Source organism: Primulina eburnea, chromosome 6 (genome assembly GCF_022965805.1).
Source record: "Primulina eburnea isolate SZY01 chromosome 6, ASM2296580v1, whole genome shotgun sequence".
NCBI lineage: Eukaryota > Viridiplantae > Streptophyta > Magnoliopsida > Lamiales > Gesneriaceae > Primulina > Primulina eburnea.
Genome location: NC_133106.1, coordinates 22047313 through 22060982, shown reverse-complemented (window position 1 = coordinate 22060982; position 13670 = coordinate 22047313). Strand labels below are relative to the sequence as shown.

Sequence of the window (13670 nt, the reverse complement as noted above, 5' to 3'; positions counted from 1 at the left end):
GCCTGCATCAAAATGAAGAGGTCTGCGCTTGGTGTTCGCATAACTCGCTTGTCGATCCTGAGCAGTCTTAATCCGCTGTTTGATCACAAGAACTTTGTCCATGGCCTGCTGAATCAATTCTGGACCCTCAACCTGTCGTTCTCCGACTTCCTCCCAGAACAGAGGAGTACGACAACGTCGACCATACAATGCTTCAAACGGAGACATACCAATACTCCTATGAAAACTGTTGTTGTATGCAAACTCTATCAGTGGCAGATGATCCTGCCAAGCTGGCCCGAAATCCATCACACAAGATCTCAACATATCTTCAAGAGTACGAATAGTCCTCTCTGACTGACCGTCAGTCTCTGGGTGATACGCAGTACTCAAACTCAAGGTAGTGCCCAAAGCTTGCTGAAAGCTGCCCCAAAATCTAGATGTAAATCGAGGATCTCTGTCACTAACGATACTCACGGGCACACCGTGAAACCGTACAATCTCCTGAATGTACAACCGTGCCATCCGATCGAAAGTGAAATCTCTGTTATACGGAAGAAAATGGGCAGACTTAGTAAGCCGATCCACTACCACCCAGATAGCATCTCTATTCCCCACAGACATAGGCAAGTGAGTCACGAAGTCCATCGTGATATGCTCCCACTTCCACTCCGGAATAGGAAGATTCTGCAATAACCCTCCAGGTCGTCGATACTCAGCCTTCACCTGCTGACAGACTAGGCACTTGGAGACATACTGATAAACATTACGTTTCATACCTTTCCACCAAAATCGAGTCCTCAAATCCTTATACATCTTGTTGCTCCCCGGATGAACACTCAACTTGCTACGATGAGCCTGGGATAAAATCTCCTCCCTCAAAGTGTCATCTTCCGGTACAACAACACGACCAGATAAACACAAAAGACCCTCGGACTGATAGTGGAATCCAGAAGTATTATCTCCATCAGCCAACCGAGCTAATTTCTGAACCTTAGAATCAGACATCTGAGCATCTCTAATCCGAGAATACAGAACTGGCTCAGACAAAATAGTAGCTACACGGATACCGTCGGTTCCCTTCCGATGCTTACAATTGAATCCCATCGAACAGAAATCCTGAATAATCCCAGATACAGCACAAGTCTGAAGAGCAGACAATCTCACCTTGCGACTAAGAGCATCGGCCGTGAGATTCACGGAGCCTGGATGATACTTGATCTCGCAGTCATAATCCTTGAGTAGATCCATCCAACGACGCTGACGCATGTTCAACTCAGCCTGAGTGAACAGATACTTCAAACTCTTATGATCAGTGAAAATCTCAAATCGCTCACCATACAGATAATGGCGCCAGATTTTCAAAGCAAAAACGATCGCTGCTAATTCCAGATCATGAACAGGATAGTTTTCCTCATGAGGCTTCAACTGCCTCGACGCATAAGCAATCACATGCTCATTCTGCATCAGAACACACCCTAGTCCCTGCAAAGAAGCATCGGTGTAGACACTGAAACCACCAGATCCAGACGGTAAAGCCAAAACAGGTGCAGATGTCAAACGTCTGCGAAGTTCCCAGAAACTCTCTTCGCACTCTGATGTCCACTCAAATGAAACATCTTTCCGAGTGAGCTGAGTGAGTGGCTTAGCAATCTGAGAGAAGTTGACAATGAAACGGCGATAATACCCAGCCAATCCCAGAAAACTGCGGATCTCGGCTACTGTCGTCGGACGCGACCAGTTCAATACCGCTTCCACCTTGCTCGGGTCAACTGAAACTCCCTCGCTAGAAATGACATGACCAAGGAATACAACCCTGTCAATCCAAAACTCACATTTACTCAACTTCGCATAAAGCTGATTCTCGCGAAGTGTCTGTAAAATAATCCTCAAGTGTTGTGCGTGTTCTTGCTGATCATGCGAATAGATTAAGATATCATCTATAAACACCACAACAAACTTATCCAAGAAATCCCGAAATACCCGATTCATCAGATCCATAAAAACTGCTGGTGCATTCGTCACCCCAAAAGGCATAACCAGAAACTCATAATGCCCATACCGGGTCCTGAATGCAGTCTTCGATATATCTCCCTGATGAACTCGAAGCTGATGATAACCAGACCTTAAATCAATCTTGGAATACACAAAGGTACCTTGCAGTTGATCAAATAAATCATCAATCCGTGGCAACGGATACTTATTCTTTATCGTAGCACGATTCAACTGCCGATAATCTATGCAGAGCCGCATAGAACCATCCTTCTTTTTGACAAAAAGAACTGGTGCTCCCCACGGGGACACACTGGGTCGAATATACCCCTTGTCAAGAAGATCCTGCAACTGCTGTTTCAATTCTTGCATCTCCGATGGAGCTAAACGATAAGGAGCTCTAGAGATTGGTGCCGTGCCTGGCACTAAATCAATGCCGAAATCCACTTCCCGAACGGGAGGAAAACCAGGAATCTCCTCGGGAAAAACATCCGGAAAATCGCAAACCACTGGAATGTCACTGATACCGACACTATCTGCGGACGAATCAATAGCATAGATAAGGTAGCCTTCCCCGCCCGACTCTAAAGCACGACAGGCTTTCAGAGCAGAAACCACAGGCATCGGGGGTCGCGCTCCCTCTCCATAGAAAAACCAACTATCGCCCTCCATTGGACGAAACTGCACAAACTTCTGATAACAGTCCACAGTAGCTCTAAACACAGTCAGCACATCTATTCCCAGAATGCAATCAAAATCCTCCATCGCAAGAATCATCAAATTAGCAGTTAAAACATTACCCTCAAACTCTAGAGGACAACCCAAAACTAGACGCTTAGCTAGCGCCGAATGACCCATCGGTGTGGAAACAGATACCACAACGTCCAAAGAAGTGAAAGGTAACTTATGACGTTTAGCAAACCTCGCAGATATGAATGAATGCGATGCACCAGTATCAATGAGAACGTAAGCAGGTAATCCACATAATAAAAAGATACCTGCGATAACTCTCTCGTTCTCTTCAGCAGCCTGATCCTGGTTAAGAGCAAAGACCTGCCCTTGAGTACGCGGTCGGAGGTTAGAACCCTGAGTAGACCGTCCCTGCTGTGGCCTCTGATGAACTGAAGCCTGAGAACCAGATCCTGATCCTCCGCCTGTCTGTGGACAATCTCTCTTCATGTGCCCCATCTCACCGCACCTGTAACAAGCACCCGCAACCTTGCGACAACGCTCCGTCGGATGATCCTTCCCGCAATTATGACACGGGCCTTTCTTCCTCCCAAAATGGTGAACTCCTCCAGATCCAGAGGAAGAAGAAGTAGATCCAGCCTTCTTAAATGATTGGGCGCGGGGACCCAAAGAACTAGTAGGACGAGCAGACTGCATGGCTCGACCTCTCAGCAAACTGCCCTCAGCCTGGCGACATCGGTTCACAAGACCCTCATACGATGTCGGATCATCACAGACAACAACCCGATCATAAATCTCCTGATTGAGGCCCTGGAGAAAATGGTTATACTTGGCCATAGCATTATCACTGACATGCGGAACATATGGAAGCAACTCAAAGAACTTCTGCTGATACTCATCAACAGACAAACTTCCCTGCTTCAGATTGATCAACTCAATCGCCTTGGTCTGCAGAAGAGCTGGCGGAAAGTAAAGCAACATGAAAGCGGCTCGGAAATCGGCCCAAAGAACTCGACCCTGTCGCTGAACTATCGGTGCAGAGGTAGACCTCCACCACTTGCGCGCACCACCCTCCAGCAAGAAATCAAGGGTATCAATTTGCTGCTCCGCCGAGCACTGAAAAGTCTTGAAGCAGCTCTCCATCCTCTCAAGCCAATTCTCCGCAACATCCGGAGTCTCACCGCCCGAAAGAGGTTTCGGCCCCATCTGCAAGAACCGATGCATACTAAAACTCCGAGGCTCATCACGACGGTGTTGACGACGTTCTCGATGCTCTCGGCGACGCTCCCGATCGTCGCGGTCTCCCCAACGTCCAACGCTGCCATGACTACTAGCATCGTCGTCATAACCAGACATCTCTCGCTACAAAAGTTACCAGAGATTAAACCCAAAAGAACAGTTCTAAATCCCAAAATCTTAATGCATGCTCTGATACCATAAATGTAGTGACCCGTTCCAGAATCACCTACTAATCAGAACTAAAGCATGCAAAATTTATATTTAAAACTGAATCAGGTAAACAGCGGAATAAGTAATACAACCCAATCGAAACTGTAAGTACAAAAATACTTAAACAACCAGATCGAACTAAATCCAAGAATAAATACCAACAACTACGAATCAACCCCTGCCAGCTCCCTGTCCACTCCCTCCTGGACCGTCCAACCTGAGACCTGCCCCATCGAATAGGGTGTCCAAAACAGAGATAAACCGAGGACGTGAGCATAAAACGCTCAGCACCGAAAGCATGAGTATACAAGACTATGACATGCATGTATGCAAAATGTACTGGATACCAGGATCTGGGTATAACGAAATACTGCTCAGGCAAATGACGTCAAGGTATGTAGCACTCTGCGCCGTCGCACCAGGAGGTGGCTCCCATACCAAAATAAACCTGTGGATATACCGGTGACCTGACCACCGTCGGCCAACGGGGTCCAACCATCCACAACAAACGAGGGCTGAGCACCCTCTCAACAGGCTATCTCAAAGATAATCAGGCTCAACATGATTATGCAAATGCCGCATAATAAACCATGCATCATATGACAGATAATAATGCATCATATAAACATGCAACACATAGTAAAGCATACTCAATCCTGCTATCTCGGATAGTACTTTCGTACCTCAAACCAGTAGATCCTAGCAATCAGCCCTAGAATCAAGCCTACAATCCAAGTGATACCATATCACTAAACCACATCTAAAAGCCTTAACTAGACTAATAGATACTCCCAAATCTCAAAGGGAACCCAGAACTATACCTGCGTCCGTAGTCAGCCCACTGATGCCGCTAGCCCCCAACTAGAGCACAGCTCCGCTACAAAACCAGTAGCTCCCCGCTAGTGCCCGAACCTCGGTAAAAGACTAGAAACCCATCAGAAACGACTAAAACGCTCTGGAACTCTCGGAATTGGCGAGTGAAGAGTGAAGCCTCGCGCTTCTATTTATAGACAACGATCGGACGATCCGATCCACTTCGGACGCTCCGATCCGGTACACTTCGGACGATCCGATCCACTTCGGACGATCCGAACATTGCATGTCTTCCACGTGTCCAGCCACCTGTCTTCGGACGATCCGAACCCTGATCGGACGATCCGAACTCTGACATGACATGACTCGTCTGACTCCGAACAGAACGGACGATCCGAACCAACTTCGGACGATCCGAACCAACTTCGGACGATCCGAACCCGGTTCGGTCCTTCCGATCCCACCGAAATACAATTAATCCAATAATTAACTCAAATTAGGCATCGGGATACTACAGTCGTCGTTTGGGACGTTTTGTGGAGTCGAGTTAGTGCCATAGCATCCTAGGACGAGTCTCTATGGATTGGGTCACTAATTCGTATGATATATTTGGGAGTATTAAGCTTCCAGTCGCGGAGTCCAGTGCACTCGGCGCTCGAGCGGTAACATTTTACCGCCCGAGCGCCACCTTCACTGTCGGGAGTATATTTTTATAGGCTCGGCGCCCGAGCGGTAACGCTTTACCACCCGAGCGCCAGTCTTTCTGTCCGAGTTAGGTGTCCAGTAGACCTGGCGCTCGAGCGGTAACATATTACCGCCCGAGCGCGGCCCATTCTGTGAGGGTGTTTGGATTTCCACTTCTTTTCAAGTTCTAATAGTGAGTTTATGTCTTTTATTGTTGGAAAATATTCACTCAACACTTTAGGTATTGTTCGGGGTTCGATGTCATGGTTAGTATGATTACACGAGGTCAAGTCCCGAGTGATCTAAAAGGTCATAAGCTATTTATGCACTCGGTGGTGAGCTCGAGTACCTACGTCTAAGTTCTATAAGTTAAGTGTTGAAATTCATGTAAGTATGTGCAGCAAGGGCCCCAAATGAAATACAATGAATCCCTCAACGCCAAGTAAGTATGTTGACGTGCTAGAAAATATTTTCAAGTTTTTGAGGTATGATAAATGTCTTGTGAATAATTTATGTAGGGGGTTGGAAAACGTTAAAGCATGAACGGGGACCAACCCACCCCGTTAAATCTTGAACGGGTTTAGATCAGGATTGGAAATCGTTAAAGCATGAACGGGGACCAATCCACCTGTTAAAGCATGGACGAGGATCTCATGTATGTGGCAGTGGATTATTTACTGTCAGCCCAGTACTGTTGTTTAGTCTGATCAGGCGATTATGTTATGGGTCATTTGCTTTGAAACATGCCTCTACGCAAAAAAAAGATGAAGTTTATGTATGTTCATGTATGTACAAGTATGCAAGCATGTGATAGGATCGATTGACGTGTCAAGAGTGTTTAGAAGAAGGGGTTGAATAAACACTCTCAATTAATATTGGTCTTTTCGAAATTTTTAGTTCAGTTTGGTGACAAACTGATTCTCGGAATCTTGTTGGTCAATATCAATCAGTTAAACTGAGGTAGTTGCGGAAGGTAACTGACTGACAGATAGAATACAGAACTGAAATAAAATACACAAGGATTGTTTCTGGATGTTCGGAGAATTCAATTACTCCTACGTCACCCCTTCTATCACAAGGATAGGATTTCCATTAAAAGACTTTGATCCAATACAACACTTGTACAGACCCACTTCAGTTAGGACTTACCCACTGCCTAAACTGAAACTCTTAGTATTACAAAATGATCTCTATGCGTAACTGATCTTAGCACTATTGAATTAACAAATATTACAGAGTGCTAGTTTGCTCAACTTTTAGCCTTGATTTCTACGAATAAATTAAGTAAGAGTGAGCTGAGATTTTGACAGAGTAATAGCAAGTTTTGAATGGTGTATCGTTTCTTCTTCTTTTTCTTCTGCCATATTTATACTCTTCTTTTCCAACGGTAATCTTGAGATAAATTTGAATCTTTGTATCCGTTGGTTTCCACTTGATTATTCCTTCGATATTGTTTGCTTCATTTATTGTAATTCGGCGTCTTAATTGCTTTGTCCGGAATGCGTTGTTTTAAGTAGTCTTGGTTGTTGTGCGGCGCTCTTGTAATCTGTTATGTCTTCTTTGTTCTTTCCCGAGACATCTTCAGTTGAGAGATTTAAGGCATTCGACTGAATGTTTTAACTGATCAGTTCCAACTGATCAGTTTACTCTGTATCATTGTATCAGCTGATTTCAGTTGATAAGTTCAGTTGCCGAATTTGCTTGCGCGTATCAGTTGATTCATATTTTGTTAATCGATTGATTCATGTTTTGTCAAACTCCAGAATCTAGTTTCCAACAATTTCCCCCTTTATGATGTTTGACAAAACCAAGTGATTTAAGATCGAATAACTGAGCTCTTCGTAGATAATAGATTACGCAACTGAATCATAAAATAACTGGATTCCTTGTAGATAACATAAAATCTGAGAATATAATATCAGTTGATTCTAATAATCTGATTAATTCTTCTTCAGCTGCTGTTCTTCCCCTTTTTTGTCAAACAACTCCATTTTGTCTGATAACTTTCGAACGTCAATGGAAAGAAGTTTTACATCTGATGAGATACTTGTGGCAACAGTTGTGAGGGAGTTCTGTAGCAATTCTATTTGATTTGAAACAGAGGTTTCCAGTCGCTCAACTCTCTGACTGATTACATCCTGAGTTCTAAAGAGTGAGTTAACTAGCCCCTTCTTTATTTCATGCACAATTCTGCTAAGAGAGTCCATGTTGGCTTGAAGAGCATTTAGTTTTGCCGAGTCAAATTTAGTCGAAGAATCTAATTTGACAGTATGAGACAGTTGTTTTAATTGAATTTTCTTGATTTCAGCGAGCATCTGCTACATATTGTACTGTATGTTCTGGATTTCTTCAAGAACAACATCCATTTCTGTGGAATGAATTGGAGGTCGCTGACTGGGCGTTTCTGAATGCTTCGATGTTTGTCCAAAAACAACTAATGCTTGATTAGTTTCCATTGTTCCAGCCATAGGTTGAGCTGGAATGTTTTCTTGAATTTGAGATGATGAACGTTGGTTTTGATCAAGAAATGGACTGTCTGGCTGAATGATGAACATTGGTTTTGTCCAAAAAGAACTAATGCTTGATAAAGACCTTGATTATACTTTAATACAAATGAATCGTAATGAGATGTTGAAACTCGTTTGTAAACACTGTATAATCTAAATTCGTTCCTAGTCGATTCAGCCGCTAAAACGTGGATAAAGGTCCCTTGAGCTTGAGACTAGCATCTGTTATATTGTGTACTGCGTTTCTTGGTAAGGGCATAGAGATGTCCAAACAGCAGATGGGTAGTCATATGATCATTATACCGAACAACTCTCCCTCGGACTTTCCAATTGGTTATCATTCATCGAGAGGATAAGTCCGTGGTTATGATTGTACACCATTAGTCCTTACGACCCGGGACAACACTGAGGCTCTATATGCTAGGGCTGTGCTTTGACTCGTTTACCGGCTCAAGGAGAGTCATCAGGTGCCGAGGTTGGGTACAGTTGCGACACATATAGGAGCCAGTGCATTGTAGTCGGGGATTCACCGCTCATCTACGGGTGTGGATATCCTATGTGATCTGATGAAATAATAGTGCATGGAATATCTGGCCAGAATACGAGATGTACGTTGGAGATGGAGTTCTCCAAATAGTACACGCGATGCCACTATTATAGTTATCACATAGTTATCGAATTAATATGCAACCTTCGATGAACCAATTGTTGCAGATTCGATCGGGATATATGAGATGAAAGGACAGTACTGTACGTTAATCATAATCGAATGGTTCTTGCAGGCCCTATCAGTGATACCTAGGGGATCATGGTGGCGATGTTACTAGACGCTCTTACCATGATCCGATGGGTGCAATCAGAAATGAGTTCTGACATTCTTTTTCAATGTGTTGATGAAAAGAATGGGGCTAACTAGGGTAAGTCCAAATAAAGGATTATGTCCTGAATGACAAAGAGTTGTGAACCCACGGCTAGCTGTATCTCTGAACCATTGAAGGTCACACAAGTACTGGATTGTTTGTTCCCGTTGAGAGAATAAATTCAAGAAGTTGAATTTATATTATATAGTAAATTCAAGGAGTTGAATTTATGATAATTAAATTTTGAGAGAATAAATTCAAGGAGTTGAATTTATAAAATTTGAGAATTTAATTTATTAAACTCAAATGTTGTGTTTATTAAATATTAAATTTTGGAGGTAATAAAAATTCAAGGAGTTGAATTTATAATTTAAATAATAAATTCAAATGTTGAATTTATAATTTATTTAATTTATTAAGCTCAAAAGTTGAGTTGATTAATTAATAAATTAAATATGGTGGATAATATGTTTAATGGGCTTGTAGGGGTACAAGCCCAACATATTAAATAATTAAAGTTTTAATGGGCTTTGATTAAATTAATTTAACTAGTTGGACTAGCCCAATTATTTAAATCAAGCTCATTAATGTTAATTATGTAATTAGGCTATTATTTACTTATAATTAAAACATGCCAAGTCAAACCCTAGCCTCCACCACAAATAACTCACGTGAACTCCTTTTCAAGGATTGAAAAAAAAAATTTTGGCCAATTTTTGTGTAAAGAAATATTGAGTCGTCTCTCAATTTTTCTCTTCTACGCAAAATCTCTTCCATATTTACTAGTGCAATTTGGAGGAGGAACCTACAATCTAGTCGTGGACTTGATAGGAGGATTTCATCGAAGATAGTTCGTAGGGAATCAAGAAGAGCTAATCCGTTAATACCGGATCAGTTGGTGTCCAGTGATTTATTCACCAAAGGTATAACGATTTTAAACTACCTATGAATGTTTATGTTAAAATCATACGAGCGCCCAAAGCAAAACATATTTTGATTGTCAAAATAAAATAAAATTTTTAAACTTCCGGCGTGTAGAAAACCAAGATCCAACAATAAAAAGATAAGATGGAAAAATATCAAGGTTACAAGAACCAGAAAATTTTCTTAAAATAGAACCGTTAAAATGGGCTAGACCTCATCACCAAATAGTTGGGTTGGGTTGGGTATTATCCAACCCACCCAAACGAGGGCCCACTCACTTAGCTTAATGGTGGATTTTGGACTAGTCCGTCTAATAAAACTAAAAACTGGCGGCCAACGGCCAACCTGTCACCCCACCAAACATGAGGTTGTGAGCTAGTCCGTCCCGCTAGCCCGTTGGCTCTTTAGTATTTCAACTGCCCAAGAAAATTAAAGCATCTAAATAGGCACACCCACACACACAAAACAAACTCGCGTCCTACCCTATTTCGGTATTTTCTTGGACAAGGAGTAAACAGAGAGCAAAACAAGCAACACGAGCACGATGATTCCGAACAAGGATATGGCGATAGAAGCTCCGACGTGTCTGCAGAACTTTCCATATTTGTCGCACACTTTCATCCAAAAAACATGGGAATCGCCCTTCAAACCAATGTAAGCGACTCCACCGGCAGCACCAGTTGCTGAAGCCAAAATTCCTAGCAGCAGCTGCAAACACAAACATTGTCACTTTTGCTGCATTCATTATTTCCTCAATTCTTTTACGTTGATTCTTTTTTATAACTAATGCCCTGACTCCAATGGCCCGTATAAGCCAAACTCGACACAATGATGAACTATCTTGTATCCATTCTCGCCCCACGAAAATTTACCACTCAAATTCCTGAGTATATCGATCGTAACATCTTATAAACTTTTCGAACTTAAGAGAAACTCTATGTATGACAGACGGGTATTGTGACAAAACTTACCACATCCAGTATGACAAAATGAGACAGCGCCTTTGTGAAGCAGCCAGGCTTGAGTAGAGAGTACAAGGACAATAGCGTCGAGATAATGGCGTAAAAGCCTGTAACTGAGAGTGCTGCTACTAAGTATCTGCACAGAGTTCAACATCTCTATTTTTAGTTTTGAAGTAATTTTAAAATTACTCCATGTCTACGGACACCAAGTTTTCAGAAGCTTGGAGCGAGATTTCGAGATCTAACCATGTCTCAAATTAAAAAAAAATCCATAATTTTTACCTATTTTTCAGTTTTTTTTTTTTTTTTTTGTGTGAGAATATATTATATATGCATATATTTATACGTACTCCATGAATGCCAATCAAACGAAGGGTCCCCATTGAAGAAAAAAAGCTTGAATAGAAAGGTTGAGTAATTCCAAAGTTTATTTTTGGGTGCACATGTGTCTTTTCATTTCAGGTGATGGGAATATTTTGTAGTGGAATAAAGTTTATATTTAGGAAAAAATTTGACTTAATTATGATTATTATTATATTAAAAATTTATTTTTTATTTACCATAAATAAAACTAGTCAAGCTTGATTGAGTAGTAATGAAATAAATTAGATGAAAAATCAGCTTATGAATAATTTTAAATTGAGTAGGTCTCATGTGAGACCGTCTCACGGATATCAATCTGTGAGACGGGTCAACCCTACCCATATTCACCACAAAAAGTAATACTCTTAGTATAAAAAGCAATACTATTTCATGGATTACCCAAATAAAGATCCGTCTCACAAAATTTGACCCGTGAGACCGTCTCACACAAGTTTTTGTCTTTTAAATTTAGAAGAAATATATTTAAGATTCAAACTCAAATCAGGAATTAAACTACATAAGCTTGTACTTTAATCAAATCATAATGGGCTAGTAAAAAATATTTATTTGGAAAAGATTGAATAAGTGGCAGCCACCAAGGAAATTTGCCAAAGATTTAATAAATCTTTGGTGGGAATATACCTTTTCTGCACAGTAACTAAATAAATTATTGCACTTTAAATTCTTTCCTTTCTTTAAACGTTTTCCCGGTAAATTGAAATTTGTGCCAACACTTGATTATTCCGAGTTCCAGAATATATATCGAGTTCGAAAATCAATTGTGACAATTTTTTTTTTTTAAATTTTAAAAAAGATATAAAAAATATGGAAAATATAATATTTCAAAAGTCATAATAACGTATTTTTATTAAATTTTTATATAATACGGTTTATACTTTATACACTAGTAGGGGTGTTCATCGGTCGGTTCGGTTCGGTTTTCGGTTTTTTATTTCGGTTTTAGAAATATATAATTCGAATCCGAACCATTTTTCTTTGGTTCGGTTCGGTTTTCTACCAAAACGGTTCGATTAATTCGGTCGGTTATTTCGGTTTTGGTATAATTATTTAAATTAATAATATAAATATATTGTAAAATATAATATGTTAACTTTCTATATGTTTTCTTAGTAAAATATTTAAATATAATGTCTAAATTAATTAAACAAACAACAATCAACTAAATATGGTTCAAAATGGTTTTTCATTCACTAAATATCATATCAAAATATATAATATAAAAAAAATATAAAAAAAATTATTAATTTAATGAAATTTCGATTTTTCGGTTTTTTCGGTTTTGACATATATAATCTAAAACCGAACCAAATAAACTTTATTTTAACATTTATATCCGAATTACAAAATTCGGCTTTCGGTTTGGTTTTTTCGATATAGATTTTCGGTTTTATCCAAAGTTTGAACACCCCCCTACACACTAGTTTGCACATACTACAAGTACTTAAGAATCAGATTCAACTCCATAATTTTTTTTTTGTAGTTGGGTTAAGGCTTTGTTATAGTTATATTTTGAACTTGAAATCTCGTCTTAAATTTGAGATGTTGGTGTCGATTAAGCTACAATCCATCCGCATGCCATGCAAATTTAGATGAAATATAACTTACATAAGAGCTGGTGAGTGGGTGAATTTGGCAACCCTCGTAAACGGTATTGGAAATTGAGGAAACAGCAATCTCTTCGTTTGCTTGCTAGTGACGAGCAACACAACGGCCACAAGCGCCGAAGCAAACAACAATAACCTCAACACAACCTCAACCAAGGTAAAGTACTTGATAGCCACAGCATCTGCCGAGGTTTTCGCCTCCGATGGTGGTGGTTCCGCCTTCTCGGACACTAGCACCACCTTTTTCGTCGTCTCTATGGTTGCCATGGAAATATCTGTGTTTCTTGTTCTTAATTATTTATTTCAGACAAACTTTAGTTGGATAAAAAAAGTTCAAGTGTGAAAGATGTTACGTTTATTGGATAAGAATATGTGTGGTATTATATAGAAAGGGGTGTGTTTAATTGGTTGGAGTTTCCCCTACGGCAAGCAGCAAGTTGATATATGGGACTGATAGATTGTTATAACTTTACTAAAAGTTAGGCCAAGTGCTAACAGTGTAATTCTAATTTTTTAACTTGTACAACAAATCCAAACGTCGCATCTCGCTCAATATATATATATATATATATATATATATATATATATATATATATATATACACTCCAGCAATCTGATCTGTTTTCGTGCAACTTGGAATTGTTCGGTTCTCGGTTTTCTCGTGCCCGAACGTAGCGGAAGTTTTAAAAATTTTAGATCTTGACATTCAAGATATATTTGAGCACTCGTATGGTTTTAAAAACAATCATTCATAGGATGTTTCAGAATTATACCTTTGAGTATAGTTTGGTACATGGGATTAGAGAGGATTGATAAATAACC

General features: G+C 40.3%; 1 protein-coding gene across 1 annotated transcript; it reads right to left on the bottom strand.

The window, feature by feature from the left end:
• Positions 1-10009: 10009 nt before the first annotated feature.
• On the bottom strand, positions 10010-13253 carry LOC140833878 (CASP-like protein 1). The gene is made up of 3 exons (XM_073198359.1): positions 12850-13253; positions 10870-10996; positions 10010-10606 (listed from the first exon to the last, which is right to left on the bottom strand). Exons 1-3 carry the CDS (start codon positions 13113-13115, stop codon positions 10382-10384), a joined length of 618 nt encoding a protein of 205 aa, XP_073054460.1. The 5' UTR covers positions 13116-13253; the 3' UTR covers positions 10010-10381.
• Positions 13254-13670: the final 417 nt, after the last annotated feature.

What these genes read in the sequence shown, in the direction of transcription:
- LOC140833878 (XM_073198359.1), bottom strand. Translation starts at nt 13,115, where the DNA reads ATGGCAACCATAGAGACGACGAAAAAGGTGGTGCTAGTGTCCGAGAAG. An exon ending in ACCCACTCACCAGCTCTTAT is followed by an intron (nt 10,997 to 12,849) that starts GTAAGTTATATT and finishes AACTCTGTGCAG; the next exon opens with ATACTTAGTAGCAGCACTCT. An exon ending in ATTTTGTCATACTGGATGTG is followed by an intron (nt 10,607 to 10,869) that starts GTAAGTTTTGTC and finishes TTGTGTTTGCAG; the next exon opens with CTGCTGCTAGGAATTTTGGC.